The sequence below is a fragment of the Phyllostomus discolor genome, chromosome 4 (assembly GCF_004126475.2).
Source record: "Phyllostomus discolor isolate MPI-MPIP mPhyDis1 chromosome 4, mPhyDis1.pri.v3, whole genome shotgun sequence".
NCBI classification, from domain to species: domain Eukaryota; kingdom Metazoa; phylum Chordata; class Mammalia; order Chiroptera; family Phyllostomidae; genus Phyllostomus; species Phyllostomus discolor.
The window spans coordinates 173,433,007-173,460,632 of NC_040906.2; the positions used below are offsets into that span (position 1 = coordinate 173,433,007).

A 27,626-nucleotide genomic window follows, 5' to 3' on the forward strand; every position below is an offset into this window, starting at 1 on the left:
CCATGAAAATGAGTTTGATACCCCTGCTGTAATGGATACACAGTATAGTGTTAAAGTAATTATAGATAAATGAAAATAGTTGTTTTGTTAATATAACAGACTGTATAGTCGATTTTCTTACCCTTTCGTCAAATTCTGTAACACTGATAAATCTCTTTTTAAATTGTAGGACATTATAAAAGAATATTGCCAGGAATTAACTGATAAACAAATTAAGAAATAAAAGTGGTAATTGTTTATCTTCACTGGAAAAAACCATCAAGATCTATATCCATTTTAACTGATTTGTAGAACTGGAAAACAAATTACTAATTGGATCATTCATTAATTTTTCATTCCTTTGAGCTCCAAAGTCCATCTTTTAAATAAAGAACCTTGCTCCACTAATAATTCCTTCTCTGATACCTTTTCTCTTTTCCTCTCTACTAAGCTCTTTCCTAGTCAGCACATCAACTAAAACTCCAAGCCTCTTCCAGATTTAAAATACTGACCATGTACAAACACAAAACAAAACGAAACCCTTCAATCACTTACTATTGTCTTCAGCTACCATCCCCCTCCATCCTTCCTGAACCTTCACAGCATTAATCCTTACCTACCTACCCGCTGGCCTCCCACATTCACTACTCCACCCACTGTAATTAGGGTTTTGCCCTAACTCGCTCAACTAAATTGTCTTCTCTACAGTAACTGGTAACCAAAATGGCTACATCCAACAAACACTTTTCAGTCACTATGCAATTTAAACCTTCAGAAAGTTGATACTGTTCATTAACTGCTCCTTGAAACCCTCTCTTTCCTTTGGTTTCTATTACACTACTTTCCTAGACGGCCTGTATCTGCAGCTCCCTCTCAGGCTTCTTCCTTAGGTAATCCATCTCCATTTCCTTCCCTCACTCCACAAAGGTTTCTTTCCATCCTTGCCCTCTAATTCTTTTTACCTTAAATATACGTTCCCTGTGTGACTTAATCAATTCCATAGTTCCAATTATAAATAGATGAATGATGTGCCTAATATTTCTTTAACTCGAGCCATCTCTCCTGAATTCCAGAGTCATTTATCCAATTGGATATAGCTTGCCTATCCACTGGCACCTCGTACACTACATGTCTAAAACTGATCTCATCTTTCCCCCAAACCCTCCTTTTCCTGTATTTGCTTTATAAATGAATGCCATCAACTCACTTGGTTGCCCAAATCAAAAACCTATTGTCTCCCTTCTCACTCACCCACTTAACCAAAAGCAAGTCCCTGGACTCTCCAAGTCCCCTCGACTCTAATTCTGTCAAACCTGCCCTGCCTCTCAAATGCACTTGCCCGGTTCTCGCCACTTCCTCCTCAGAACAGTATGGTATCTTTCTAAGGTATCTCCTCACCTGCAATTAGACCCTCTTCCAATAACATCCTCTTTACTATATCAAACTGTCAAAAAATGTTAAATCTTATTAAATCCACTATTTTATTTTAAAATCCCATGATTACTGGGTTAAAGTTCAAACACCTTTATTTAGCATAAAATAACTTTTCTCATTTGGCCACTGCTTAGAAGTTAATAGGGACCACCGATGTCCCAGAGAAGACAAGGGTGTACGTGTTTGTTGCTATCCCCACTCCTCTCCCACCAAATCCATGTACATATCAATTCTTCTTATAATACTCCTTGCATTACTAAATCCAACAAATAATTTTACTTAGGCCACGCTTTATCTGGTGCTAAGGTATGTGATCCACTAGGTAGGAGTTTGACATGCTCTTATCACATTAAGGTCTGTATTATCAGACAGCTGTTGTAATGAAATTTGATACAGATTTACCCAGATAGAAATAAATACACCTGTACATGGTGGCTAAGAAAGGAGAAAATCAGACACAGACTCAGATACCAAATTCCATCTTAATTCAAGAACAAACAGGTACAAGTATTAGTTCACAGCCTACATTTTTTAAAAATGATTTTATTTACTTTTAGAGAGAGGAGGATGGGGGAAGAAAGAGAGGAAGAGAAACACTGATGTGAGAAACTTCGACCAGCTGGCTCTTGCACTTGCCCCAACTAGGAACTGCATCTGCAATTCAGGCATGTGCCCTGACCAGGAATTGAGCCGGAAACCTTTTGCTTTGCAGGACAACACCCAACTGAGCCATGCCAGAACTGACATTGAATCAAGTTTCCCAAAATTGCCTTAATCAACTACCTAAAAAATGTTGCAATTTAGCGATATGACTACACACTGCTAAGCTTAAAGCAAATTTAAAACAAATTCATGCCTAATCACGATCCAGGAAAATTTTGAAATATGAGCCAAAGTACTAGCAATGTGTATTTCTGAGCAATAGTTCGCTATCTTCAGAAATATCACTTTCAGGTCATTACCAAGTCCATAAAGAGCTATGGGTTATTAAAACTTTAAATATTTATCTGTTTTAAATAAGTTTGAGCCCACTTTCACCTTCTAAATTAAGGTCTTAAATACTAACAGAAGAAAAACATGAAAAGAACTTCCGATTAGAGAAAGGAGGAAGCAGCTGAGAGGGAAACAGAGGCAAAGCAAACATACATGGCCCGGTGGTGCCTGCATCGGTCGTTTCAAGTCGTTCCGTCCTCTGCAGGCTCTGATGACAGTTTTGTGACGATGCAGATGTATTTCAGCTTCCAGCTGGTTCCAAAGTTTATCATGAGCAGGTCCCTTCATGTCTCGTCCTAATAATTGTATTTGTTGGACCCTTCATATGGTGAAAAGAGTTAATTCTGTTAGTTTTTCCTTATGCACACTACAGAGAAAATTCAAAAGAATTACTAAACATTATAGCTTTTGCAAAGATATAAGTTGGTAATAAAAATAATACTCAAGAAACTCCCAATGTTCCTCAGACTTAAAAAGCTATGAAAATTCTGAAAAGAACAGATGTCTTCAAGAGGAAATCAGTTTAAAGTACATAAATAAGATCTTTTTTTAGTCATATGCTTAATTCAAATGCATCAAAGAAATAATTTATGAGACCAATGTCAATTAACATGTTTTTAATTTCTTGCATACAGTCAAGGTAGGCCATCAAACTCAGATATTGTTTTTGTTTTAAATCCTCACCTAAGGTTGTTTATTGATTTCAGAGAGAAAGGAAGGGGGAGAGAGAAGAGTGGGGAGGGAGGGAGGGAAGGAAGGAGGGAGAATGGGGGAGATGGAGAGACAGACAGACAGACAGACACCGATCATTTGTCTCCCATACACACCTCGACCAGGGATCAAACCTGCACCCTAGGTATGTGCCCTGACTGGGAACTGAACCCACAACCTTTTGGTATACATGATGATGCTCTAACCAACTGAGCTACTTGGCCACAGTGAATTCAGATGCTATTTAACCTAGTCTTCAGATGAGGCTAACTATATAAAAACATTTCTTCTAATAACATTTCTTTTTCAAAAATGATTATTTAAATGTGCTAAGTTAATAGAAAATGTGTACTTCAAGATGATATAAATTATTTTTATTTGCTCCACATCCTTTCTAATGTAACATGAAGACAATGAGCAGAAAATTATTTAGTACCCATAACATATCACTGAAGTTTGTGAATAATTCGTTGTGAAAATTTAATGCAAGCAAAACTCTGTATTATTGTGGTATCACTTTATTCCAACATATTGCTAAGGGGCAAGAAAGATCGGATTTCAGTGACCACAGAAAGAACTCTTTATGGAAACTGTGCTGTACATGTGAGCATGATCTGTTGTGATATTGAGGCAGAAAGTGGCTGACACGTGCAGCGGCAGAGTGTCTGCATTTCACAGTAAATTACCATCGGTGTGTCTGTCTCTGTGTATGCACACCAAAAACATTTCTCTAGTATGGCTAAATAAATCTGCAATATATAAGGTCATCAACATTAAGTTAACAACAGTAAGCTGTAACCAACTATAAAATAACTCTTAGGGCAAAGATTAACATTTCCTTTACCATGAGGCAGAAGTCAACCTCATCAAATACCACTCGTCACCTGAGAGTACAAGGCCACCCATTTTTACACACCTTCCCGCCAGCTCCTTGTCTAAGTACTTGGCAGCCAGCCTCGCCCCATACACCTCTCCCTGGAGAACAGCTATGTGTCTGCGGAGGGCTTCGTTCTCTTTTCTCAGCAACTTCACTTCGGCTTCAAGTTGAGCTTCTTTCATTTTTTCTTTTTTGTTTGCTTCAAGTTCTCTCTCCTATTATTTTTTACAAAAACATAATGTAATGAAAATATTTTTAAGGCTCTACAAGAAACCATGTTCCTTAAAACACACAAAAGCACACTCTAAATATTCACAAGGAAAGGATATCATAAAATTACTTTACTCCTATACAATAAGAAAACAAAGACTTGGATCAAGTTCTTTTAAACTAGTACCAGAAGGTGGTGGGCCACTTCCAGGAGAGTACCAAGAGAAGGAAGGGGTCTACTTCACGCCTGTGTCATCATGTACTAACAGGAGTGGCTTCAATGGATAATTGAATACGCTATTTTCTAAAAATGACTCAAGAAACTAGACTAACATAAAACAGTCCCTCTGGTGATTGTGCCCATATTTGATTAATTTTTATGCAATAATTCTGTAAAGCCAGTCCAAACCAGTCAGTTACATAGAGATAAGTTCTACAGCTAATCTAGCTTAGAGGACTACAAGAAACTTACAATGCTTTAGATTAAAACAGATATTCTAGCTAAAAGAAAACATTTCATGGTCATGAAGAAATGCTGGTAACAGCTGCATTAAAAGATTCACACATTAAAAATTTCTATAGATAAGAGTATCTATGGTGTAGATTATAACTGAATTCTGGGATCTGGCTCATTTATTTGTCCATATGTGAAAGTAACCGAAGAACTGTTTTCTGAGGAAAATACTGGCCTCACTTGCCTGCTAACAGAAGGGCGCATATCCATTTTTAGCTCTCATAAAAAGATGTCATCCTATGCTCCACTTGGTCAATAGTTCATATGTGTGAATTTACAGGTGTTAGCCAGAGAATATACCCTCAAGGTCTTCGCCATCAAATTTTTATCAAAACATGTTTCTCACATGTGAGAAACAATGTTCAATTTATCTTAAAAGTGTGGAGTACGGTATGTACAAATGCAAATGCCCTCAGGGTCCAAGCACAGAGCAGACAGGCAGGCACAAGACAAAGGGCGGAAAACTGAAGGCAAAAAATCTTGCCTAAAGGCAGTGAAATTCAAAGTCGCACACACACAAACTGGGTGGCCAAACAAAACCCTTCTGAGAGTTGATAAGGACCCTAAGAGATATTTTAAGTGTTATTTTTCTATCAGAAAATAAATTCCAAATGATAAAAACTTTCATCTATCCTAAGTAGAAGAGCTTTTACTGATTTACAGAATGGAATCTATAAAGCCTGTGAAAATACAATTATATTTGTTGATAAGCTATGGAAGATATAATTCACTATACTACCATGGCCCTTTATGAGATTAAAAGACCTATCGTAGCACCAGGAAAAATTGTTTATCTTGAGCAAATGGCAAATGATATTTTCTATTGTATGGGTACTGATTATTATTTTTTTATTCTGGGTATTAATGTAAGTTGAGATATTTAAGCAAATCTTTAGCAATTCATGGAATATAGTATGGTACTAATTTAACCGACCACTTTAGTCTAGTACACTGATAGTTTTAACTGTAGTTCTGACTACAGTACATCAACATGTACTATATTTAAACATCAATATATAATATATTCAAATACAAGACAATGAGTACCACAATCTTAAAAATTAAAAAATTATGTACAAGTTAAAATGAATGACTTCTTTGATTAAAAATATTTGTTATTAGGTATGTGATAAACAGAAGGATAATTAATGATTAATCAGCAGCAGGCTTTTTCAACTTTTGTTAAAAAATGACTAGTAGAACAATTTCTACATATTGCTTTTAAAGAAGTTGTAGAACTAACAATCTAGAACACTCCTTTTTTAACAACTTTGGAATTATGAATATGTCAGTTTATCTCAGGACCTATTCTTAAAAGGCCAGGGATCAGTTTTAAGAGTAACCACAGTATAGATAACATGAACAACTCTTTATGGCATTTTTTGAAGTTAATGCTATTTGTTTCAGAAAAAGAGTTCCTAGAAGACCAAAAATTTGCTGGTTTGCTGGCTAATTAAACTTTATGTTGAAAATTATCTACTTACAATTACTCTAATGAGTTATTTATACAAAATTTATGAAATCTGAGAAACACATTAAGTTACTGCTTTGCTGTAATGATTCAAACCCCTAATGAATCTAACAAACTTTCAAACTTGAAATTAAGATGAAAGTTTAAAAAAAAGGGACTAAAAAAATTGAAGTTGATCACTTTTAGATTTAATGAAGAAAACAAAAACATTTTTTTTAGTTAAACTGTTTGTTATTACTAGGTGATAACCAAGTTCATTTTGTATTTAGAGAGCCAAACTGTGTATTTTAAAAAAAAAGTGAAGCCACATGACAAATTGGAACCTGATTAGGTTGGGATAATGGGAAAAATACTAAGGATTTATATATTGTGCCCTGGCTGATGTGGCTCAGTGGATTGAGTGCCAGCCTGAGAACCAAAGGGTTGCTGAATCAATTTCCAGTCAGGGCATATGCCTGGGTTGCCAGCCAGGTCTCTACTGCCAGTAGGGGGTGCTCAAGAGGCAACCACACATTGATGTTTTTCTCCCTCCCTTTCCCTCTCTAAAAATAAACAAATAAAATATTAAAAAAAGAATTTATATAAACAATTATATAAATATAATTGTTATTTTAAAAAATAATCTCTAGTAAAGGGTTTTAAAATTCAGTTACGGGCATACAATTATTCTCAAGACACCTAAAAAGTTACAATACATGCAGTAGATGAATAAGAAACCAACATGCATTCTTTTTCTGGGAGTGAATTCAAACAGCGAAGGAGGAAGCTGGGCCTCCTTAATATATATTCAAAACACTCCAGTGAGAAAACCAATTGCTCTTTTGGACAAGTTACCAGGCTCAGAAAATGTCAAAAGTTGATGAGCTCTGGAAATAATAGCTACAAATCACAAACACAAGAAAAATCCTTTTCTTTTTCTTTGACAACAGAAAATCAAATGTAATGTAATATGCACAGGAACCCCCCACACATGAGAGAGTAAGAGACTCTGCATGCATGAGAGCTATTCAAATCCCTAACAGCAGGTAGTGAGAAGAGTGCAATGGGCCATCCACTTAACTTTTCAGGTACTGGGCACATTAAAAAACTGCCATCATTAACATCATTTTCAAATGCAAGGTGACAACATGTAATATGCAAATAAAACACCAAGAACACTTCAGCATGACATATTAAAGCAAAACAGAAACAACATACTTACCAGCTCCTCCACAGAAGGGACAGACTTAAGATACAAGAAAAAAGTTTTATAATTAGAAAACATCAAACAAATAATTTATTTAGTGGTATAATCAATACAGGGAAAATTTCCATATGTTGAGTATCATTTGGGTAAAATTCCTTAGAATATACATGCAAATCCATAAACAATAAACAGGAATTGTACGAGAGGGCACCCAACAAGACCCTGGAATTATCTTCTAGAGGACAAGCCTTCTTCTGCTACGTGAGTGTGAGTGTTCTAGGAACCCATCCACCTCAGGGTACCAGCTTGTGTTGTTGTGAGAGGATGCATTCAGCCTCAGTAAATTTTTTTGAAGACTCAACATGTTTGCCCATTTTGTGATGGGTAGTTTACAAGTGCACCTGCCCACACCACACTGAGTATTCAGCAGTTTTTGATCAAAAATGGCATGACTCCCTTGCTCTACCCTCCCTATTCACCCAATCTCACCCCAACGATATTTTTTTGTTTTCCCGATGAAAAAGGTCCTTAAAAGGGAAACATTTTGCCAATGTGCAAGAAGTGAAAAAAAAACACACACAAAAATGATAGAAGCACTCAAAAGGCATCAAAATCGAGGAATCCAAAAACAGTTTCCTATTCTAAGTATCTGTTGGTTACTGATATCATCACTGATCACCTCTGGGCGATGAGATTTTGGATGATGTTCATCTTTACATTTCCTGTATTTTCTAAAATTCCCACAATGTGCACACACTGCCTTTTATAATTAAAAAGCCTCACTAAAAATTGTCCCTTCATCCTCTAAAATGCATGTAAGTCTATGTTACCCTCTAAACTACTTACCAATTTTGCTTTAATGGTGCCAGAGTCGACACTTTGCCCAGTTTTAGCATGGAGCTGAAGCTGAATCGAGTGCAACTGTAAGAGCTGATCGTGCACTTCTTTCTCCAACACAACTTTCTCTGCCTGGGTCTCTGTCAGTTCAGATTTCAGATCCACCAACTGTGCCTTATAAAGCAACAATAAAAAAACATTAAGTAGGCCTCCTTTCCTTTACTTTGACCCTAATAATTATTACTTAAGAATGACATAGGACACTGCCTTTGAAATGAACAGATGAACACTGGAAGACCAATATCTGACTGAGCTATAAGACATCCATGTAAGCTGACATAAAAGCAACAGTACAAGACATCTGCGTGACAAGAGAACTCTACCGTTAATAGCATCTTCTAATAACATAGAATGCCACTTCACTTGACTTTGCTTACTTTAAGGTGTTCAACCTTTATCTACAAGGTTATTGAAAATACACAGGAGGGGATAGTTCATCATCCTGTAGAGACAGTATGTGCTATAGTGGTCAACTAACATTGATATCAGAAGAGACGCCAATAAGTGGTACCTTGTATTCACCCAGAAAAACACTGGCCCAATTCAGCCTTCTCTCTATCTAGTAGTTACTTTTGGTGCCAAAATGTGAGTTTCTAAAGCTACAGTAGGTCTAAAGGTCAGAATTAACTTTAAGCTACAGTTAACTGTTACAACATAACAGAACACCTCATCAGAACCACTTATCCATTTAATTTGAGATATTTCATTTTCCACAACTGATTCACTGCTTTGTAATAGTGCACAGGATAGATATGTCTTGAGTGTGTGTTTGGTCTTCCCCACTAGACAATGAATTAAAGATCAAGGCAAGGCCTTAGTTTTTTATTCAACATAATTTTACTAAGCATCTATGAATCCAGAACTATGCTGGCACAATGAGAACAAAATTGTGAAAAATACTTTTAAAATTATAATTATTTATGTCCTTGAGATGCTTTCTTATCAATGAGGTGATAAATATGCATGCAAATCAAGTAAGAAAAATGTGGCAAGTAATAGATATATTTAGAATTAGTCTGATCCCAAGGAAGTCAAAGTAAAGGAAGGTTTAAAGAAGGTTTGTGAGGACAGAGTTTAGAAGGGCTTTGAAGGAAAACAACAAGGACAAAGTAGAAGCAATAAAACAGACTAGAGATGGGAAGAAGACTAGCAGAGACAGAGAGAGATGAGAAGCAATTCAGGTAAATTCTCTAAGCACCAGAGGGACATATATCTATATCCCAACTATACCAACCAGTGCCTAGTACACAAAAGATGCTCAGTAAGTATCTTTACGTTGAAATGACTTCTAATACTAGCCCCATGATTCCAGACAAATCATTCTGTCTCCCTAATTTTAACATAAGAGTCACATCTATGGCCTTGACTATTCTCACACGATTATTAATCTTATGCACAAAAGCACTTAGTAGAATACGAAGGTGTTATTGTCAATGAGATGAGACTACCAAGAGGAGCTGTACACTGACAGACTAGACAAGGCTGAATAGCTGAGTGGGCTGTATACGATGAATGGCTTTGGGTATTACACCACGACTGAGATTCAGTGTGATAGGAAATAACTCCAGGCTCTCAAAGACATTTCTGTTTTTAATAACAGCTTTACTGAGATATAATTCACCATTAAATTCATTCTTTTAAAGTGCACAATTAATTCACTGATTTTTAGTATGTTCACAGAGCTGTACAACCATCATCACTATGTAACTTTGGGAACATTTTCTCTCAGTGTCATTTTAGTAACATTATTATTTAGTGACAATAATATCTGCAGGTGAGGTAAAGACAGAGACACCAACAACACCCTACTGTAGCTTTCTAAATGATGTTATTATGGTAAGTTTATAAATGAAAATTAAGCATTTTACAATGCTGAAAGGAAATTGTCGGCAACAGGGACAGATTGGCTGGCTGTCCCGTGCAAGATTAGGTCAACAAAAACTCTAAGATTTTAAGTTCAGAGAACCATGAAACCACTGATGGAAACAGTAAGATTATTAGGATGGTAGCTTATTTAGACATGCTGATTTTTGTGTCTGCCATGACATAATCTAAAGAAGCTATTCTACAGAATGTTGGAAATAAGTAATTGATAAATTGGGGCTAGGGGTTGGAAATAGATGCACAGAGATATGAATTAATATCCTGAGACTGCGTAAAAAGGAGAACAGATGGCCAAGGCTTGGGTAGTAATAATTAGTCAGGGCTGGCTGGGAGGCAGAAGAGGTGGCATGCTATAAACCAAACCAAAATGCTTCATTATATAAACACTGTGCTGCATCTTGTTTTGTATTTTTTTGTTTGCTTTTTACTTCCTGAAGATCACTCCCTATCAGTGGAACTTCTTCATTCCTTTTTTATAACCTTCTTATTTATGTATAACTTAACCAGAGAAGTACACAAAGAATGAATTATGGAAAATAAGCACACCCACTTAACTACCACAGATGTAAACAGGGCAGGATTACCAACCCAGGCCTCTGCCTGTGGCCCCTTCCTCTGTGGCCACTACCTCTCCTGCTCCACAAAGGAAACCGTCAGAATAATACACTGAATTCTCAACACCATGAAAAGTTTTGCTGTTTTGTTTTTTTTTTAAATCCTCGCCAAAGGATATACTTATTGATTTTAGAGGGAGAGAAAGGAGGGACAGAGAAAGACAGAGGAAGAGAGAGAGGTGGGGCGGGGAGGAAACATCGACATGTGAGAGAAACAAGGATTGACTGTCTCTCCTACATGTCTCAGCCAGGGATCAAATCCACAACCAGGGCATGTGCCCTGACTAGGGACAGAAATCACTATCGTCTGTCGTACAAGACGATGTTCCATCCAACAGAGTCACCCAGCCATGGCCTGCCAGTTTCTGAATGTTCAGTAAATGAAATGACATAGTATGCACTCACTTTTGTCTGGCTTTTGCCTCGGGGCTATGTTTATGAGATTCACTCACATTGTTTTGTGTAGCTGCCTCATTCCCTTTTACTGCTCTGCAGTATTCACTAAATAAACATGCTGACCCAGAATCTGGAGTTAGTGAGGATACCTCCACATCTAATTTTGCTAAAGAGGCTGCCAATGTGTGTTTTTGTGTGTGTGATTCTAATTTTTCTGTTTTTACAAAAGGTCTTTTTTTTTTATTTAAAACTATGCATTCACTGTGATCTTTCTCAGACCAGAAATACTCAGCTTACATGTTTTCATCATAATAGGAAAGCTGTGATATTCTAGCCCAGCACTGCCCAACAGAATATAATAGGAGCCACATATATAATTTTAAATTTTCCAGTGGCCACATTAAAAAAAGAAAAAGGTGAGATAAATTTTTATAAAGCATTATATTCTATTTAAATCAACATATCTAAAATATTACCATTCAAACCACAGTAATCTAAAACACTTATAAAATATTACTTCATTTTTGCATACTAAGTCTTCCAAACCCACTGTGCCTATTACACTTACAGCACGTCTCATTGTGGATTAGCCACGTTTCAGGTTCTCGAAATCCACATCAGAGTAGATACCCTATTGGACAGTAAAAGTCTAGCCCTTTTATTACGAATCTGAAGCAGTAACAAATTTCATTAAGATTTGCATGCTGAAATAAATAGCAATACAAGTAGTGACTCTATTCTTTAAATATAATAAACATATATATATACAAGATTAAATGAAGCAGAACTTCATGTTTCTATTGCCTTATAGAAGAGTATATACGTTAACAGCATTATATAGCGTCTTTCACAAATATTCCCAATCTAATAAACTTAAGAGAAAAAAAACTTGCATGTATGACAAAGATGTCTTACAGACTTCCATCCATTTAACAAACTTTAATACAAAAATAAATTATAAACATGTAAAATCACCATTACTAGACAACATTCCGGGTACTTTACTCCTTTAAAGTACAAATAAGCCTGGTCTAGGAAGTCCTTCTTAGTCAAAAACAAAAACAAAACATCTTCACGGTTTTATGGTCTTTGAAACAAAATAATCACAAAAGGAAAAATAAGTATTTGAATTAACAACGTACTTTTTGAGCAATATGTAGCTTATCCTAAAGAAAATACACCCAGGAATAGTTTAAAATAAGCCACTTAATCTAAACAATTCTTATCTCTTTTTTTCATCCCACCGTCTTTCACTCTTCTATATTTGTCTAACTGTTTCTTTGGCATTGTCTAATATATTCCTCTCCCTTATATTTCCTATAAACTGGAAGTTAGATCAAAAGGTTTAATTTAATCAGACTTAAATCTTTGCGGCAAGAGGTATACTGTGTATTTCAACAGGCATATATTGTTTGTTTGCCCAACTATTTTTGTTTCAAACCAAAAATCTCATGATTAATTACTGAGTAAAACTTCTACAGTTAAAAAAGAAGCTAAAGAGACATTCACTAATTAATCTGGCAGGCCAATATTCGAATCAGAAATAATTGTCTTCTAAAAAGGCAAGAGAAACAGGGAAGTGTGCAGTCTTTTAAAAGTGGCCTATTGTAAACACAGTCAGTGAAATAATTTCTCAACAGGTTGCTTAACTTTAAAAATTTTTTTTAAATCCTTTACAAAGAGAGGATGTAGGTATCAAAATTCAAAGCCCAATTTTATTTTTTTGGAACAAGACAAGTGTCTAGAATTTACCCTAAATTTAGTGACATTTAAGTAACTCTTATCTATGCTTTTAGCACTTCAGCTGCTAAGAAAAGTTAGTCATTGGTAAATATGTTAAGATTAAAAAGTTCCATATTTTATTTAAAGGTTACCCTCCTAATATGACAGAATTTTAGAATTCAAAGAGATCTTAAGAGAAAATGAAGGCTATGATTGTGACAATATTGACACAATAAAGCCAAGGCCCATCAAGGATGCTTCTATTTCTAGGGCCACCCAATCTGTCGGTGGCAAAACAGCACTCTGAACCCAAGTCTTACTCTCCAGGCAAGGCAGTGCAAGTGTTACCGAGCAATCAGCCATGAGGGAAAACATGTTTCTGAAGCTACAATATGTGCGTTTAACTTACTAACAATATTCACAGCTACCACAAAGCAAGCATCTACTTACCCTGTGGCAGATATACACATTGTACATTATCTATAATTCCTTTCATACTCCCTAACTTGCTTTAATAGTTAAGGAAACTGGAAATCAGAATTTAACCATTTTGCCTCAGATCACACAGCAAATAAGTAAGGAGACTCAAAACCAGCTTGACCATGAAAAAGCAAGAGCACATTTCACCTCACTGTTTTACCTTGTTCCTTGGCCACACTGGAACTAGCAGAGTGAAAATTAAAAAGAAACAGCTGCTTTCAACCTTCAACTCTTAAATTTTCAAGTGCTATAAAAATGTTTTAAAATGCAAAACCAAAAACAGTTAAAACTGTATTACACATAGACAGACTTTACTGAGATACAATTTTGTCACTTTTATACATTTGATCCTGAAGATTCATTTACAGAAAAAATAAAAATAACCATCAAGCCATTCTTTCCCCAAAACCCATTAAAAATAAAATGATCTCACTCTAGGAGGTTCTAAGACCATGACCTTCTCTTCACCTAAGCCATCAAATCAACACTAGTGAGACTGTCTAAGTAATGACTCTCAAAATATGGTCCCTGGATCACCACTATCAACTGGAATGGAGTCGGGAGACCCATGAAAGTTCAGGACACAGTGTGCATGTCCTGAATGATGAAATATTCCCAGGAGTGCAAAAGACAGAGAGACAGTTTATCTAAATAACATTATAGGATTATCATCACAATTTATTTGTATTTAATGTAGTCATTACTATTCTATTTCTCATCTCATACTTTCAAAATGTCCAAACTTTCCCACTGATAATTCCTTTCTAATATAATTCTTAACTACTGGATTCCACTCTGTGGCACAAAAATCAAAGTAATCTTTTATTCCATTTCCTATTATTCCACTTTGCTAGACCTTAATCCTCTGTCTAGATCATCTTCAAAAAATACATAAGAGCTGTACCATTTTCTTTCTAATCATAAGCTAGTTTTTATTTCTTTAATGCTTTTATGGATAACACTGCCAATCACTGGAAAACATCTTTATTTTGCATATGAAGAAACTGAGGCCCAAGGAGATCAAGTGAGTTGCTCCAATGGGATCAAAACTCAGACCTCCAGACATCCTTTGTAATTCTGAGACTAAGAGGGTAAGGAAGCAGTCCACATGAGAGCGCATTACCAAGTCTCAGAACTAGACCTGGCTCTAAGAAAGAGACCCACACATGCACACACACACCCCCCACTCCACACCGGCACTCATCACACAAAAAGGAACTCATGCACAGGCATGAAGATACACACCCATGCAGGCATGGACTCACATGTACAGAAAAGCTCACATTCCCCCAGCTTGTATAAGAACTACAAAGAAAACAGTTGCTTCCAAATAGCAGTTTAACTGTAATGAACCACAGCATAGAAGGCTGTTGATAAAGATGTAAATATTATCTCCTTCCACATATCTTGCTTTGTAGTATGTGTGCAAAAAGTAATCAAAAGAAACAATTATACTTCCGTATGTCTATATGTTTTTTATGTTTGAAATACAATTTTGGATGACAAGTACAGGAATTTAAATCTCTAGCAATTGTACTGTTTCTAAAATTTATCATCTATATCCACCTACTTCCCAAAAGGCTTTAAAGCTCATAAGGCAAGTAAAAGAAATGTAAAAAATAAAAATCTGATAGAGATGGCAGGATATCACTATAAAAAAATACCATCATAGTCCTGGCCTGGTGGTTCAGTTGGTCGGAGTGTCGTTCCATGCACCAAAAGGTAGGGGGTTCGATCCCCAGACAGGGCACATATGGAGGGCAACTGATCGATGTTTCTCTCTCACATGGATGTCTCTCTCTCTCAAATCCATGTCTCTCTCTCTCTCTCTCTGTGTGTTTCTCTCTCTCTAAAATCAATAAATATATCCTCAGGTGAGGATTAAAAAAACACCATCTTATTACAGTTCATTATTGAATATTAAATTTAATACTGAGTTTCCTATTAATAGGGAAACCTTAACAGATTATATAATTCTGTTTTTCTCATTAAAAGAAGCAATGCCATCATATCTGGTGAAACTGTCTTTTTCCCTGGAACTAAACTTTTACAAGGAGGTATCATAGAGATTCTTAAATAAAGGATCCTAAATACTCGACAGACAGAAAAGGCAGAACCATTCTTCACAAGGCCTTTGCTCCAGTGACAAAAGTTCCGGGGATAATGTAACCAATGAATGCATTTGATCCCTTTCTTTTCTTCTACTCCTTCAAAATAGCAGACCAAAGTCTTAGAGCTCATCTCATTTAACCCACTCTTTTTATAAAGAATCTTCCTCTATTTTCTCTTTTCTCCCTCTGTCTGAGGTGGCTAGCATTGCTCCTACTACCCAAAATTATAGGAAGCCAACAAGTCCTATTCTGAAACAAAGACTGTGACCAAACTGAAAAGATCTTCAAAGGCCAAATGTGAAAACCACTGCCATCCCCCAAGATAGGAAACAATATTCCCCTTTACTACAGGTCAGCTCTTGGAACAATCCACTCACTTGCCTTATGAAAGTTCCATGAGAAAACCCCACCTATTTGCTCTGTCCAAGCACAACGATCACGATCTCCATCTGTCACTATTTCTTTCCAGACCATCCCACAGTTCAAGACAAGCAAACATATTTTTCCTTTCACTCTCCCAGACCATCACACATTCATTCAACAAGAATTTATTAAGCATCAAATACATGCCAAGCACTGGGCTGGGTTCTGGGGCACACTGACAGAAAAAACAAATGTGAATCCTGCCCTGCAAAGTTGACAGTGGCCTGGTGCAGGAGGCAGCTCGTAAAGATAATAAATGGCATATAAAATAACCGCATTACATGTGCCAGGCACTGTTTTGAACATATTCAAATTTTTGTTCTCTCACTCCTCACAATAATCCTCTGAGACATAATTTTTGTACAGAGAAGGATACCAAAGTGCAGCGAGGTCAGGTAACTTGTCCAAGGTCACTACAAAGCCAGCAATATATATATATATATATATATATATATATATATATAACTACAAACTGTAACAAGCTGTATGAAAGAAACTAAAAGAAGAGGATTAGTGGGATGGAGTCTGTGGTTACCCACCTGGAAATGTTTCAGTTAGTATCAGAGCAACAGTTCTCACAGGTCTTTGGGATCTTTTCAGAAGATCCACAAGGTCAACACTATTCTCAGAATAATAAAACAGTATTCGCTTTTTTCACTGTGTTCACATTTGTACTGGAGGTGAAATGTAACAGTAAGTAAAATGCTGCTGTTTTTGTACAAGTCAGTGCAGTGGACCGCTGTGCCAGTGGTCATGTCCTCTACTATGCACTTGCAGGTTTAAAAAAAAAGCCCATTTAAGAATGTCCCTGATGAAGCAGTAAAAATTATTAGTTTTTAAAAATCTTGGCCCTTGAGTACCCGTGTTTTTAATATTTGCTGAGAAGAAACAGGAAGTATGCATAAAGGGTACCTGCAGCATATAAAACTATGTTATCTCCAGGAAATTATACAGTTGCTGGAGTTGCAAAGTTGAACATTTTTTGTGGAAAACTATTTTTATTTGGAAAAAGAACAAACTATGGTTCTCAAGATTAGTAATATACTTGGCAGATACATTCTTGAGAATAAACAAAGTTATTATTTCAAGAAAAATAACTAACAACATTTGTTGCCAAAAAAAAATTGTGCTTTTGAGTGAAAAGTAGAATTTGGAAAACATGAACCCATCACGAGCACTTAAGACTTTTCTGATGAGAAAGATATTAATAAATGTGATTTCTTGATATTGCATAATGAGGTGTGCCAACATTTGAAAGATCTGCATAACTCAGTGAGGCAACATTTTCAATGTAGCCAATGCATGATACTAAAATCATGCCTGGGTAGACGACCCATTAAAAGACTACATAGATAAACCAATGTAACTTAATGCAACAGTGTATGGAAAGTTCATGGATAGAGTTTCAGGCTCCACATTGTAACTAACCTTTAAGAAACTCTCTTTCACTATCAACGAAGAAAATGCACAATAATCTTAAAGGGTTACTGAAATATTCCTTTCTTATCCAACTACATAACTCTGTAAGGTCAAATTTTCCTCCAATACTATACCAAAGCCACATATCGCAACTATTTGAATATAGAAGCAGATGTGAGAATCCAGCTGTCCTCTATTAAACCAGATATTTAAAAAAAATTTAACCTGTAAAACAGTACTACTCAAATTTTTACTATATATTTTCCATTAAAAGTTATATTTATATTAATATGCAATCACTTATTATTGCTATTTTTACTGCTATAGCAAATATTTTAAGTTTTCTCAGTTTTAATTTCTAATTAGTAAATACCAGTGCATACAACCCACATTTTTTAGAAAAGCTCTTTGGGGACTTCATAAATTTGTAGAGTGTAAAGGGATCCTGAGACCAAAATGTCTGATAACTATTGTGTAAGAGTTTCCGAAAGGAGACCTTTCTGACTAGGTCACATGGAATAAGAGGAAAGAACAGTAAGATAGGTCATTGGAGATTTATCCAGGTCAGATCATACAGAGTTTGTCATCTATAATAAGGAGTTTCATTTTATTCAAAGTACAATAAAAAATTTTTAAGCAAAATGACACGATCAAATGTATGTTTTAAAAGAGGCAGCTGGGTTAATATAAGAGACAACATGAATGAACCAGGGTTGAGGCATCTAAGATGGAAGCATATAGATAAATCAGTGATGTATTTTTGAAAGTACTTTGATATCAACCTCAAAACGAAGTTCCAAGCAATATAAAATGCTTCTTGTTTCCATTTTAATATTAAAGAACTCAGCTGCTCTATGGTCAAACTGATGGTGGGGTGACAAGAATCAACGTACCCGGTATAACAGAAATGTCAAAAATACACACAAATACACTAACTCCATACTCAATATTCTTATATAATGATATTTAAAATTATTTTTAGTCACAGTCTCAAATTTTTCATAAAATGGAATACCATGAAACATTAACTCACAAATCATATCCTTATAAATTGGCGATCAAGGGAACAGATGAACCTGCAGACTCGACCATTCACTAATAGCAGACACTGCGTTAGACACTACAGACCCCAAGTCAACGAGACAGGCACTACCCCAGCTCTCTCAGAACTTGCACTGCAGAAAGATGACTGGTAATCTGGAGGATTCATGGCAGAACACTAGACGTGTTTCCAATAATTAATCATTCGATAAACACTTACTGAGTATACAAAGTGTGCCGGGATCTGGAAACAAAAAGATTTGACTAAGACGAGGATTCTGCCCTAAGACTTTCACTGTCTAGTAGAAAGAATTAAAAACAAATATTTCCAATTATGATGCAGGGTGTGGTAAGCACTTTTATAGAGGTGCCAATTCAAAAAGAAGTGAAGGGGGTCAGTCACAAAGGAGAAAAAGTTGACCTGAGTGTTGCATGGGAATCAGCTAATACATGGAGTTGGGAAAAGGTCTGAGATATGAACATCCCTAGCTGTGAGATAAGGATAAGTAGGTAGGAAAGGCTAGTATTTAATGTGTGTTTCAAATTTTTAATTTTATAAAGGGACAGAATACCCATTCTGTGATCTACATATAAATCAACCTGATATCCATACTCACTCAATACGGTTTGGGAGCACTATGAAACCAAAATGCATTCATAAAGAGATATTATTGCTCCCTAAAGTCGTCTTCACGAAGCACCTGATAGTTCAGGTTATTTCACCTAAACACAGTCCCAACCCTCAAAGAGCCTGCCCTCCAGAGCTAGAGAGATGGGGTAACCATTAACTACAGCGTGTGCAATGTAACAAACCTAACAGTCCAAGACGGTTCAAGACGTTATGACAGCCTCTTCCTACAGAGAGCAGAGAGGAGTAGGGTGAGGAAAGCCTTCACAGAGATGGTGATGTAAGTGGTATCTTGAAAGATGAGTGGGTGTGCAATACTGTAGACAAAGGGGACAGAGAAGTCATTATACACAGAAGCCTAAGCCAAAGCAGAGATGCCATGACAGGGCAAGGCCTATGTACAGAACTGCAAACAGACCAGTTTGACTGAGGCGAGAGTAGCTAAGAAGGGTGACAAAAAATAAGGTCAGACAGAACAGGCACTGATCACCATGCTACAGAGTCTGAATTTTAGCCAGTAAGAAATAGGTAGGTATAAAAAGAAGAGTGACAGAATCAGATTTGCCTTTTTTGACATGAACCGTTGAAATGAAACATTTTAGAATGATTTTGACAACTAAAACATGGTTTGAAGGGGGTAAGAAGCAATAAGGAGACTGTCAGGAATATATAAGAAAAGATAGGGACTATTAGGAAGTTACAACAAAGAATAAGGACCTGCACAATCTCCTAAATTCAACTCATGATCTTTCCTGCCAGACCTGCTCCTCCTGGTAAATAGCATGTAATACCATTTCTTTAGTGAATTGTCTAAGTTTCCTAGGGCTGTCCAAACAAGTAACAACTAACTTGGTGGCTTAAAGGAATAAAAATTTCTCACAGTTCAAGATGCCAAGTACCCAAAATCAAGGTAATGGCAGGGTTGGTTCCTTCTGGAGACCCTGAAGGACAAACTGTCCCATGCCTACCTCCTAGCTTTGGTGGCTGCCAGCAATCACTGACATTTCCTGGCTTGTAGACCTGTCACTCCAAGTTCCGATTCCTTCTTCATATAGCTTTCTTCTCTGTGTCTCCTTTGAATATCTCTTTATCAAGACACTCTCTTTGGATTTAGGGCCCACTCTAATCTGCTATGACCTTATCTCCATCCTTACATTAATCACAGTTCCAAAGACCCTAGTTCCAAATGAGGACACATTCTGCAGGTCTGGGTGGACGTGAATCTGTGGAAGCAATATTGAACCCATTATAGGCATTAACCAATACATTTCCCAAACAGAAATGTGGTATCATCCCTAACCCTTCCTCTTCCTCATCCTCTGCAACTACAATTCATTAATTATCAAATCCTGTTTCTACTTTTTTAATTGAAGATCATCTCCTTTCCTCCATCCCCATTACCATTTTCATTTCAATGACAACCTTGTCTATATAGCAAACTCCTTGCTACAGCACTGGATAAACTCAATGATTACTCTCATTACTGTCCTTGTTAATAAACAAGTAAGCACTGCTGGAGAAAGTCACATAACAAGGCAGACTGGTTGTACCATGAATTTGTGGTAACTAACTCAATATAAGTCCTCGACATTGCCTGGTAGTCCTTCTGTTTTTCTGGCCAACTAGCTCTCCCAGTCTTCCGTAAGTATTTCAAATATTTTTCACTCTCCTTAAGCTTTTACTTTCACCCACTTTCAGGAGTTGTCATGGGCTCCTAATTCACAGAGAATAAAGAAACTGTCACACAAAAACTCCCTCAACCTCCTACCTTATGCCCTCATCATCCCTTCTTTTTAATAGCTGTCCTTTCAATATAAGGCCATTCTCTCCACAAGTATTTTGGATCTCATCTTCATTCAGGAACCTTAACTAATGCTAATTATCCCCCCTTTTCTCTACAATATTCCGCTTTTTCCTGAACTACATGGTTCTTATTGGCTTATAAATATATTCACTTACTTTTTCATTTAAAAACAAAATAAAAACAATACCTCCCCTGAACACCATTCTCCCTTCCAGCTCTTGATCCAGCCACACTCACTCTCTGCCTGCTCTTCTCACCATCTTCTTCTCCCACCAGATATAAATAAATGTGTTTTTGAAGACTTATCTAGTTCTGTAGTCTCAGTTCCCTTACTTAATAATCCCTGTTAAATGGAAATAGCAATACTAAACTTGCCCCATAGGGCTGTTGTGAGAATTCGATGAATCAATATATGTAAAAGACTTAAGACTGTAAATCGAGAAGGACACTGATACTATCGTGTTTACCCCACTAAATTTTCCTAAGAGCTTTGATCAAGTTCCCCTAAATAGTTCATGTATGCAGGAAATAGAATGTCTGGTGCAGCAACAGCCATTCATCTTAAATTGTTAAAAGCAATCAGGACTCTGTCTGATATACAAACCTAGTTTATCAATGTGAAGGTAGATCTAAAAACTCAAATGTTAAAAGGTGAGCTCAAGGTATTCTGATGACAGAATCTTTGAGCTTAAGTCTTAACTTAACACAGTAAGCAGCCTGGTGTAATTAGTTTCTCCTCATATAGTAGGAAGGTGGAAGTCTGGACCCCTGGTGACCCACAAGTCGATCTACACCCTTTTTCCTACTCCAGCCTCACTTCACTCCTTTCCTTCATACATACACACCCACTCCTCGACACATTTGAGGCCGAGGTGCCTCAGTGGGCAGTTTTCTAGTCGTTTCACTGATGCGTTAAATGGGATCTGATGATTGGCGTTGAGTGCCACCCTCTCCAGCGCCCAAAGCTCACCTCTAGTTTGTGGTTGATTTGGGACACAGTCTGGACTTTGTGGCAAAGCTGCGCAAAGCAGGAGCTCAGGCTGGTCATCTTCTGTCGCCCCTCGTAAGTGATATCTGCTTGGTCCGGATCGATCTCGCCCAGGAGCAGATCCACATCCACGAAAGCCTTGTCGAACTCCTTCTCAAGCACCTCCAGCCACCGGAACATGGAAACCCCACCGGGCGAGACCCCCATGGCGCAAGAGGCGCCCCCTGGTCCCCCTCCGGCAGGAGCCGGGCACGGGCCGCCCGCTGACATGGCGCCGTCTAGGGCCTCCCCCGACTGCTGCTGACCCCCACAGCCCACCCCGCGCGAGAGGAACTGCTGGGTCTGCGGGGATCCCCGCGAACGCACGCTCCTCCCTCCCCTCCCTTCCCCTCGCGCAGCTAACGCAGGCAACGCAGTCCCGGAGTGGCAGGAGCAGCTAGGAGAGGCAGCGACGGTGGTACGAGGAAGAACCCGCCGGCCCACCTCCTCGCCAGCCCAGGCTGCGCAGGCGTAGCGAGGACTTAGGCAGACGCAGCCGGGGGAACGAAATGGGCGGGGCTAGGATGTGCCCCTGGCCTATGAAAAGCCTCTGCTGGGGACCAGCCCGTCAGTGGCCATATTGACAACTGGCAAGTTCCTGCTTGAATGCTCGAGGAGCAGAGGCTCATGGTGTTGGCTTCCAAATTGGAAAGGCCCGAGGAAGGGAAGGGTGGCCACGTCTTAGAGAGAAACAGCTTCCGCTCGTTTGATTTCACAGTGGGCGGGAGACATTCTAAAGTTGTCCAGGAAAGTAGTGGCAGTGACGTCCTGGGGCAAGGAAGGGAGAGTGAGGCCAGGCGGTGTGAGCATGCGCGATGGCCACGTTTTACCTTCTACATCCCCGTTCCAGTTTAGGGTGGGGGTGGGTGGATGCACGAGCTCTTAACCAGGCCCTTAATTCCGGCTGGAAATAACATCCAAGGGCAGCGGCTGACCGGCTTTTGCCAAATTAATACAAGACTTGTCTTATGATTAAGAGGCAGCAGGCTTGGGTTCAAATCTTAAACCCTGACACTTATTAGTTGTGCCATCTTGCTTGTATTCTCTAACCTCAAAACCTCAGTTTCCAAAATTTACTTCCCTCATAATAAGGTGAAATGCTTATTTCAGTGCTTGGCACTTGGTATTCCTTATTATCACAGCACAGGTCATACATTTCCAAAACAGCTACTTCAAAAGGTGTATTTATTTCAAAAACTGGGCCAATGTCCCCACACATGACATCTTAGAAAAATTTATGACGATCCATCTATTCATAAATATATTGAATGTAGAGCCATGTTGAGGCATTGGAAACACGAAAATAAATGAGACATGATTCTCACTCAAGCAGAGCTCATAGTGAGTCCAACCTTCAGAGCTACAATGTTAATTTGAATTGTTCAGTACCTTTGGGAGTGCTTAACAACTGTTCTTTACCATAACGCCTACTCACTTTCAACCAACCCCCCTTCCACTTCCAGAGCCGCCCAGTCTCAGACACCAAAGAACACCTAGTCTCAAGAGAGTAGGCTGGTAGGATCTGTCTCTCCTGAGTTGCCTAGGAGGAAATCTTACTGGCTGACTACAAACTTTTCTGTGATATCTTCAAGGTACAAGATGCTTCTGGTTAATCTCCACTGAAGCCTGCACTGTGTTCCCCTTGCCAACGCAATGCTAATGAGGAATGTGAAATCATAGCTTCAGTTTGCTCTCCGGCTACTGCATGGCAGACTGGATAGCTTCACGGTCGATAAAGTCCTTTGGCTTCAGCAAACTTAGCTAAGCAAACCAACCGTGAGATTCTTTCCTTGAGCCTTCACACAGGTTTTAATACACAGAAATAATGTAAAACTAAAATTTGTATCTTTCTCCATTACCCTCCAAATTAACTTTATTTTCATCTTCAGTCTTTGCACGAACATCATTACTACAGCTACCAATTTTCCCAGCCACTTTCTCTATACATAATGAGGTTAGAGTGCATTTTCAGGAATTTGAAGTAAATAATTTAAAATGGGGTGGGGAGACACATAACCTAGAATTACAATAATAGCTTTCAGTTATGGAGTACACACTATGTGTTAAGTATGTGCTATTTGTGTTACACCTGTGGCCCTCACAAAATCCTGTGAGGTGGCTAATACCACTGTTTTATAGATGAGTTATAGAGAGCTTAAGTAGATCTTGGTAAGGTCATACAGCTGAAAATTAACTGAAATGAAATTTCAATCTACGTGTCTTTTTCTCCACTGGTTAACATGGGTTATAGAAAAATGAGGGAAATAATTTCTTTTGGTATAAGTTACCTATATAATAAATTAGCAACCAAACAGCTTTTTATTTTAAAGATTTATTTATTTATTTTTAGAGAGGGAAGGGAGGGAGAAAGAGAGAGAGAGAGAAACATCAATGTGTGGTTGCTGGGGGCCATGGCCTGTAACCCAGGCATATACCCTGGCTGGAAATCAAACCTGCGACACAAACCTGCAGGTTCACAGCCCGCGCTCAGTCCATGAGCTACACCAGCCAGGCCAAACAGCTTTTTCAAAAAAACAATTTCTTCTCAGTTATAGCCATATGCAAATATATTAATATATAAGAACTATTACAAAAATGTAATTGTAATGCTCATTTTCTATTTTCATGCTCTTTAGTTTATATGGACTATACTTAAAAATACATTTTATTTCTTTAAAAAATTCAGCTTCCTGCTATATTGGGGGTACTACTGAAATGCATTTTTCAGTGTTTATATGTTTCCAGTGGTCTGATCCTTGGTGCACACCCCAATTTTCAGGATTGTTAGAACCCAGCCGCATTTCTGTTTACAATCTTTACATCTTCAACAAGTCACACCCTCTGTGTCTCAAAATACTTTCATCACATATTGTTCATTCTCATTACCATGCAGGGTAGCAGCTGCCTCATCCATATGTTCTTGGTATCTTGCTGTTGTGTGGCTGTTTCAATTATTCATGAGGTGCCCTCACTGTAGACATTATCTTTTGCCAACTGTGGTTGGGATTTTGCATTTTTGCAAGTCACAATCTTCAAGGAAGTGAAAAGCAGGGTTTGATGTTCAAGTGCTGCCATCTGTTGGCAGTGTGCTCTGTCTACATTTACTGTTTTATCTTGATCTACTCTGGAATTCGGAATTGTATGTAATCTCAATACTTCTGGGATTTATTTACCAAGAGATAGTAAAATCTTCATACTTATATTTATAATAGCATTGGCTCAAACTTCCAATAACTTTTATGAATCATGCTTATGTGATTAAACATTTCTAATGTAACTTAAATGTGACAGTCTTGTTTTAAGAACTTACCCTTACAGAAATTTACCACAAGGTACTAAGAATAAATAGTGTGGGGACGGAGGAAACTGAGGAAGGAGGGAAGATGCTGAATATTTGTTTGGTAGGTATTGGTAATTAGCTATAAGGTGAAAAGTTCAAATATTCATTAGAGCCTCATTAGTAACAAAGTCACTGTGGTGAATGGACATAGAAGATCTACCTTGGACTGGAGAGGGAGGCTACTATTTATGGAACTCTACGGTGTGCCAGGTCCTATACTAAGCTTCACATGTATGATTTGATCTCCGGTGTTCCTACCAGGAAAAAGAAAAGATATTAAGTAGGAGCCATTGGTTGTGATAAACAGTTCTTTCATGAATAAAGAAAGCTAAGGAAAACTCATTACTATTTTACATGAGCTATGTGTAATATATCATATTCATATATATTATGTATGTTATATTTATTCCTTTAGTAGCAATCTGAAATTTTGTGATAGACATGCTAATGAAGTAAGTTTGGGCATTCCAAAGTGACTTATTAGCCTCATTCTCCTGATCATTTCTTTTATATACACCAATAAAACAACTGTTTGCTCTCATGTTCCTAAAATTTGAGAAGTGTGGTGCGGCGATTTAGGATTAGCCCAGACATCTCTTTCAGAAAGCCTTTTTTCTCCTCACATGAAGCTACGGATTCCATCGCCATTTAGTTTCCGGCAAATACTTGCTGTAGCATTTACCATACATTGTTTAGAGCCCCTTAGACTGTGAGATCCTCAGCAGCAACAGCTGTATCTTATTTATCTTCAAATCCTAGGTCCTAACACAGGACCTGGAGTGTAGCAGGAATGCTGAAAATATTTGTGTGATCAGTTGAACAATTAAGATAGTACCATAGTCTACCTAGGAAATTCTAAAAACAGTCACTTTTCAAGACATGCTTTGATAACTGCTAGAGAGCACAAGTAAACATATTTTCATATTGGCTTAGGAGTTAGGAATATCTATAAAATACATGTTAAATATCTGTAAGATACATAGTTTCTTAAAATTGAAGAAATATTTTTCCTAACCTAAAGATAAAAGTTTAAGAACTATTTTATTGATTTGACTAATAAGTCAAGTATAATTGAGGCTTTGAGTGTTATTTTACCTATTCCATAGGTAAAATATATGAGATATTGCATTCTATATGGCATACCCAAACGTAAAAACATAACAATGTTTTTTAAATCTCTGACTCTATTTTTATTCCCTTACGCTCTCAGACACTGACTATAGCCTCTTTGCACAGTTAGTTTGATCTGCATTCTTCATTTATCCTTTCCCACAGCTCTGGTTTGGTTCAGCGTTATCTAAGACCACCCTTTATCAACAACGGTATCAGAGTTTACTAATATCGATTCTTCCTCTTTCATCCACTGTCAAGTCCCTGCCTGTTTCTCAGATGGTCAGGCTTCACAGATCAAACACAGACTCCCCCTCATTGGCCTCTGTCATTTATGTTTCCTCTAGATTAGTTCTATCAGGCGCCCCAAATTATTGCATTCTGAACATCTTTAACATTTATCCTTGCACCTACTGAAAAAAATACGAGTCCTTTAAATCACCTCATTAGAAATTTCATAGTCTTCTAAAAGAATGAATCAGGAAAGTGTAATGGAGCAAGTACTCAAAAGCCACGTCACAACAGTTGTCGGGATAGAATTTGTTTTGCCCCCAGTTTACTGTAAGTAACTGAAAACTCAACTGTTTTCTACGGTCCTGGTGGGCAAAAGCAGTGAGAGTGAGAAGATTTCTATAGTGCACTTTGTCACTACAAATGGAGGACGATCCATATTTGTTTAGGGAATTCCCTACCTTATGTGACTTGCATGTTAGAAATAGGGGCCTCCTTCCATAAGGAACTGAATGTCAGATAATCACTTTACCAGCTCTTGAGCACAGGCATATGGCTTAGTCTCACCTCAACAAAATAATCCACCCGAAATTTTTAATGTGGAGCTAGCAAGGCAAGGATCAGGCGTGGAGATAGCTGCATCCTTTTTCAGTAGCAGCAGCACCATCAGTGGTATCCAATCTTCCATTCAGGGGTGGAGCCAGGACATGCATGTTCTGTGGTGACTCTAGACTGAAGTGTGATTTTGCCTGTGGTTTGGGCTATGTACCCTTCCTTTATCCTTGTCCATCTTCAAATCTGGTTCTCCCAGCTTTCCTACATCCCTGTGTGCTACCCCATTAGCTTTCCACAAATGCTCTTCTGCCAGAATTTGAGTTGCTTGTAACTAATGACCCAAACTGATACCACAATCATTTATTGAGGCTCTTTATTTGCCCATGAACATGACATGTTTTAGTTCATTTTGTCTCTTCTTTTCTGTAAAATGGAAAGTATTTCCCCCATTTTAACTTCATTTTATAGAAGAAAAAATTGAGATGTAAAAAGTTTAAGTGATAAAAAATTAGTTTTGTTACACTTTCAACTTTTGCTCTTTTTGCAACATTCTCCAGAAGCAAACAAGT

General features: G+C 37.6%; 1 protein-coding gene and 1 long non-coding RNA gene across 3 annotated transcripts in view; both read right to left on the reverse strand.

The window, feature by feature from the left end:
• Positions 1-22,286, reverse strand: part of GOPC (golgi associated PDZ and coiled-coil motif containing) — a 32,306-nt gene extending 10,020 nt beyond the window's left edge. The window contains exons 1-5 of one of the 2 annotated variants that reach the window (XM_028510397.2): positions 21,765-22,286; positions 8,222-8,386; positions 7,391-7,414; positions 4,034-4,209; positions 2,560-2,725 (exon numbers count right to left, since the gene is read on the reverse strand). In XM_028510397.2, coding sequence (XP_028366198.1) covers positions 2,560-2,725; positions 4,034-4,209; positions 7,391-7,414; positions 8,222-8,386; positions 21,765-22,052 — 819 coding nt within the window. In that variant the 5' untranslated portion in view covers positions 22,053-22,286. The remainder of the gene's footprint in view (positions 1-2,559; positions 2,726-4,033; positions 4,210-7,390; positions 7,415-8,221; positions 8,387-21,764) is intronic. The other variant, XM_028510398.2, reaches the window with a different exon arrangement.
• On the reverse strand, positions 11,694-18,416 carry LOC118500314. Its single transcript, XR_004902879.1, has 3 exons — positions 18,406-18,416; positions 13,395-13,397; positions 11,694-11,821 (listed from the first exon to the last, which is right to left on the reverse strand). It is a non-coding gene; the product is annotated as an uncharacterized LOC118500314 (long non-coding RNA).
• Positions 22,287-27,626: the final 5,340 nt, after the last annotated feature.